The 6,036-nt window shown below is 28.9% G+C and overlaps 1 protein-coding gene across 1 annotated transcript; it reads right to left on the bottom strand.

The window, feature by feature from the left end:
* Positions 1-1,847: 1,847 nt before the first annotated feature.
* On the bottom strand, positions 1,848-4,787 carry LOC107920690 ((+)-delta-cadinene synthase isozyme C2). Its single transcript, XM_016850506.2, is given in 8 exon segments — positions 1,848-2,300; positions 2,560-2,808; positions 2,974-3,112; positions 3,193-3,411; positions 3,744-4,116; positions 4,218-4,394; positions 4,397-4,481; positions 4,579-4,787. Coding segments are annotated over 8 exon segments (1,662 nt in total). The 5' UTR covers positions 4,705-4,787; the 3' UTR covers positions 1,848-2,006.
* Between the last annotated feature and the right edge of the window lie 1,249 nt (positions 4,788-6,036).

Genomic DNA, 6,036 nt, shown 5'->3' with positions numbered 1-6,036 from the left:
TGTTGCCTGCAATCCTAGAAATAGGACAACATAAATCTATTAGACTAGAGTCAAATCTAATAGGGGGATCCATTGATCGAGTTAAAGCGATAATACAGGTTTTAATTAGAAACAAATTCAATTAATCAACCTAGAGTCAGTTGCTCTTAGTCTTGAAGAGAGATATTAGCATAATTTAGGGATTTCTACGGATCAATATATTAAGTGAAGAAATTGTGTAATTTAGATCGATAATGACAGATGGAATCTAGGTGAATTCTTTCCTGAGTATTGTTTCGCTTCTTGGTTGTTAACCGTTTATTTTCCTTAATTGTTCTTTGTTGTGTTCGTTAGCAACTTGTTTAGTTAAATTTATTTTTTAATCAATTATTCGAATTTATCAGTTAAATAATAGAAAATTATTAATTTACAGTAGTTTTAGTCAACATGTGAACGATATCTTTGCTCACCGTAACTATACTATTAATTTATAGGTACACTTGCCCTAGTCAAATTTTTAGATGATTTACGACTACATCATCAGGGTCAAATTGACATAAAGTATAAAAATCGAGGACTAAAATTATAATTATACTAACTAAAAAGTGTCAAATCTAGAAAGCATTTATAATTAATTTATAAATTTTTAATTAAGTGAACAAAATAAAAATCTACTCATAATTTAGTTACTAATAATATAGTTTACTCATTATTTTTTTTCTTTGATTTAAAACATTTTGTTTTGGTAGCCGTCAGTACTTAGACTCATACATACGTACATATATAATATTATATATTAGAAACTTAACATTTACGTTATTTCAAATTTAATAATTTATTTTGGTTGGTGAAAATAGTCATTACAAAATATATTACAGCATTACAATATTTTTATATATTTTACTACATTGTATAACATAAATTATAATATAGTTTATTTGATTCCAAAAACTTTTATCATCTACTAATGGTTAAATTTGATAGTTTCGTTAAAAAATACATTTATCTTTTTACAAAATTTATTACATGTGATGCAACATATTGTGTAACACAAATTAGAAATTCACTCCTGATTTTTTGGGATTGGTTATAAATTTGTTGACTTTTAAGTGGAAACTAATAAAGGATATTTTAGAGAAATTCTTTAACCGATCATTTCAATTATATTATTTATGGTCCATTTCCAGTTATTTAATGGTATTTTAGTAATTTTTTTATGTCATTGACTTATAATTATGGTAATTATTTTATCTCGAATTCAGATTTCAAACACTGAACCCCAAACCAAATATTGTTCAAGGTTTAGAATTTAGAATTCGAGATTTAAGGTTTAAGGTTCAAGGTTCAAGATTCAGGTTTGGGATTTAATGTTCAAGTTTTGGTTTATAATTTGATATTTAAGGTTTAGGGTTTGAGGTCAATGTTCAACGTTTGGGGTTTAGGATTTGAGGTCAATATTCAAGGTTTAGGGTTTAAAACTTTGGATTTAATGTTTAGGATTTGGGATTTAGGGTCATGGTTCAAGGTTAAAAAATTACCAAAATTTTGTCAATGATATGAAAAAAGTTATTGAAATGTCATTAAATAATTGAAAATAAACTATAAATGATGTAATAGGAATGATTTATAAAATAATTTCTCAAATATTTTATTTTTCAAACTTAATGATATACCGAATTAAATAAATAAAGAATTCAAAACTTATCTGAATAAACTTTAGGTGGTAATGTTTAGTAGATTCTTTTTAATCTTAATTCCGGTATAACTCATCTTATTTTATATTACATATTCTTTTATACCAATATATATATATGTATATATATAAAATCAAATAATATATAAAATAGAAGATTTTTCACAATGAAAAGTTTGGAAAGAACCTTATTGAATTAATATAAGGCAATAAGTACAAAGACAATCGATTTGGACTTTCTTTTATAATATATGAATATTATAAAACATTATTAATTAGAACTTAATAACTATTTCTTAAGAAACAAGCTTGGAGAGGAAAAATTAACATAATTTCAAAGTGCAATTGGTTCAATGAGCAATGAAGTGATTCCACCCTTTGCCGCTTTTCCAACATATGTATAGCCATCGCCTTCCCTGTAAAGCACATCCATCACCCTTGCAAGGTTTAGGCTACGATTCAAAACCTCTGTTGGCATTTCTGTTGGTTTCAAAAACTCTTGATTTAAATCCTTCCAAGCACTCTCAACATGCTTGTTGAATACATCATATGCCTCTTGTGCTGTTACGCCATATTCTTCCATGTAACACTCGATTGCTGAGCAATCGTCTTCTCTCCTATGCTTGAACTGCAACCATAATAAAATCAAAATTATTCAATCACTATATACCTTTTTTGACGATACTTCCTCTCTAGTTACGTTAAAATGAAGCTAGGTTTTTTTTTCTTATTCTTCTATTTAAGACTAAATATTATACATATATAAACATTAAACTTTAATTGTTTCAGATCATGATAAAAAACCATCGTTTGATTTCATTACAAAGACACTCAATTATTTAGTTAAGAGTTCGGTTTCTTGTAATTATATAAATATATTATTATACCTTGTGTTCAGCAACATCATCCATAAACCTACAAATAATTGTGGAAGCTTGAATGATCTTAGGATCATTGGCTGCCCATTTAAAGGTTTCTAGTGTTACGATATCTCCCATGCCGACGAAAGATGTAATAGCAAGCATGGCATAACCACAAGTTGGCAATGCATTTGCCTTAAACTCCTCGAATGATGGTTTGTAGTTTTGAAGAGTCCATCTGGCTTCCACAAGGTAAGACTGAGCAAGTCGTATCATCTGAGGCAACAAAATCCCAATAATTATTACGAATATCAATTCAAATTCAAAAATAATATTTAAATGATTATATATTGTTATTCAAGTTAGTTGTTTATTCAAATCTACAATTTAACTAATATCTTATCTTTTGTGTACAAAATATATGTTTGATGATGTACATACCGCATTTTTCGCATATTCAACACGATATTGTCTCCCATGCTCAGCCACCAGTTGTTTCATTTCTTCATAAACATCTAACAGTGCCTTGTAGCTTGGTTTCATGTATTCTGGAAGTTCATCTATGCATTTGATATCCCACCTGAATCCAATTTCAATGTTATATTTTATCATTCCATGAGATATATAATTGAATGTTAACTTCAACTAAAGAAATCTGACCTCTCAATTGCATTTGTATAGGGAATGAGCTCTTCATATGTTGCATATGAGTCATATGTATCATCTACAATAGATGCCATTGCTATCACTTTTGTCAACATCTTTCTACCAAGTGAATATTGGGGCTCAAAGTACACTCCCGAGATCCAAAAATAGCCTTCAACCACTCTATCTCTTGCATATGGCAGCTTTCTTTGAAAGTCTAAATCCTTCCACCACCTAAAAGAATTGTATCATAAAAAACCCCATTAATGAATAATCAAAGTTTTAATTAATTTCACATTCATGATATACTAGATTGAAGTCAATTGGCTCCCTCAAATTTTAAAATATATATAAGTAAAATGATATAGGTAAAAAAGATGAATCCAAGTTTCATGCCGTCACTTTTAACTTCTGCTATTTAATAAGATTAAAATATTAGCATTTGCAACTCGTCTCCTATACTGAGAATGATGCCACCTATAAATTCAACCCTCCTTCCATTAAAAAATAAATAAATAAAAAAGATGAAAAAGAAAAAAAATGAGTGAAAGAGATTAAAAACATACCTACAAATCTCACTTAGCTCTTTCCTATGCAAAAATTGTAACATGTTGAAGTCGATCTTAGCAAACTCCAACAAAGCCTTATTATGGGACTCAATATCTTGGTATACTGAAAGATAATGCCTTGCCTCAACCCTTGGCAAGCCTCTTCGAATTGATTGTTTCAAAGCATGAGAAACCTCTTCTGATAAAGGATGGTCCAAAGATGCTACTGCAAGGCTTAAATGGTTGGTGGTGAAAGAAATTGCTTCATCCAATATATCTTCACCATGAACCCTCAAATAGGAAGCTTGGTAAAGTTCCAACAATCCTCGAACATCGCTTATCACGGATGACTTGAAATTCCCTTGCTCGTCTTTAAACTTGTTGAATACGTCTGAGATGAAATTCCCCAAATTGAAATATCGTTATCAAACATTCCATGCTATTATATTCTCAAGAAACTTAAAAACACTATGCTGTTGTTCCAATAATTACCGCATGAAACATTGTATCCATGCTCTCGGAGTAGTCGGAATCGAAGAGATGTAGTGTAGAGGTCGTTCTCGGCATCATTGTTGTTATGGTAGATATTCTCTAGTTCATCTTCGATCTCCTTGGTGAAATGGTAACTCACACCCAGTCTTTGGACTGAATCAATGAAGGCTAACTTTGGGTTGAATTAGCCATTGGTGCCACAATCATCTTCCTCACTTCTTCTTTCAATTGTTGGTGGCGTTTTTCAGTTCCAGCATCAATATTCTGCTCAAAATAATGAAAATTTCTTCATATTGAATCACTAAATAATTAAACAAATAATATGTTAAGATTATATCAATATGGTGATATGTATGTATACCTTGTCGGGACAATTGAGGAAGAAATCTCCCCAAATGCTAGGCTGAAAATCGGCTTTGGGACGCATTTCATCCTTATTGGAAGAAAGGGGTGATGGAGAAGGCATCTGAGAAACTTGTGAAGCCATTTCGATTGATCAAAAGCTTAATTTGCAGCCTTTTTTGGTTTGCTCTTGAAATTTGGCACAGAATTTGTGTGAGGATAAGAGTGCAATTGTTGCATGTATTTATAGGTAAGAAAAATAGTGGTGATATTTTAAGTCAAAAAAGGAGAACTTAAATTCAAGAAAACAAAGTGCATGAGAATTACAAATAGATTAAAAGCAATGTGGATTTGTCTTTAGTTTGATTCTTTTTTATTCAAAGTTGATGTCTGTTAAAAATATCCTCAATTGATTATAAACTTTTGCAGTTCGATCAAAATGTTTGAGGGCATGAATGATATTTATTCTTTTCTCTGCTTTTGACATACTCTTCACAGAATTTATGACCTCAATCCACCCGTAATCTTATATTAATTTCTTAGGAAATATCAGTGGAAAGTAAGAATAATACGACTCTCTAGTATTTAAAATACTGACTTATTTTGAAGTAAAATTTACTTTAAAAAAATGTTTGTCATGTTACTTTTAATCCTTAGCAATCAAATGTATTTGTTTACTCATTAGCATTTTAAAATAAATAAATTTGTCATTTATTTGACCCTCTCTCTTTAGGATTTTAGACTTGTTTTTAAATGGATGAATTTAGAAACTTAGGAAAAATTATTATTTTAAGGTAAATGAAATTTACAACAGAAAGGTTATATTCTTAAAATTCTAAGTATCAAACTTTTTTCATATTTAAATATAATAAATAAACTATTTTTAAAATTAATAAAAATAATATTTTTTTTGTTAAGTCAAAAAATTATTAATAATATATTAATGCAAGAAACCTTTTTGAAATTATAAATAATATTTAAGTATCTTAAGTCTTCAACAAATGTATAAAAGAATTTAAAATTGAATGAAGTTAAATCGGTGCATGCACTTCCTTCAGACCAGAAGACTGATTTTTTCATTGATTTTTATAATAGAGCATGTCAAGTTTGAACAAGGACTAAGCAACGTAACTTGTTTACTACCATACTTTACGAGTGACTCCTTATGGCATAATTTTCTCAAAGTATACATATTTATAATTCATTTTCAATTTTTTAAAATGTCTCAATTCAGTCTTTAAAGTATTAGTATCATATCAATCAAGTCCTTTCATTAGTTAAACAATTATATTAGGCGTTAGATGCCAATTCAAATTTGAGAGTAGAATATATATATGTACCGTATATTTAAAATTTTATTGACACTATTTTTTCAATATGTCAAATCCAAAATTTTCATGTGGTAAATATACGTAAGTTTACAGTTTAATCCATGTGTTTAAATATTTTCCACATCCTAATTGACATTTAACACTTA

This window comes from Gossypium hirsutum, chromosome A04, assembly GCF_007990345.1.
Source record: "Gossypium hirsutum isolate 1008001.06 chromosome A04, Gossypium_hirsutum_v2.1, whole genome shotgun sequence".
NCBI classification, from domain to species: domain Eukaryota; kingdom Viridiplantae; phylum Streptophyta; class Magnoliopsida; order Malvales; family Malvaceae; genus Gossypium; species Gossypium hirsutum.
The sequence above is the reverse complement of the archived record's forward strand: the minus strand, read 5'-3'. Positions and strand labels throughout refer to the sequence as shown.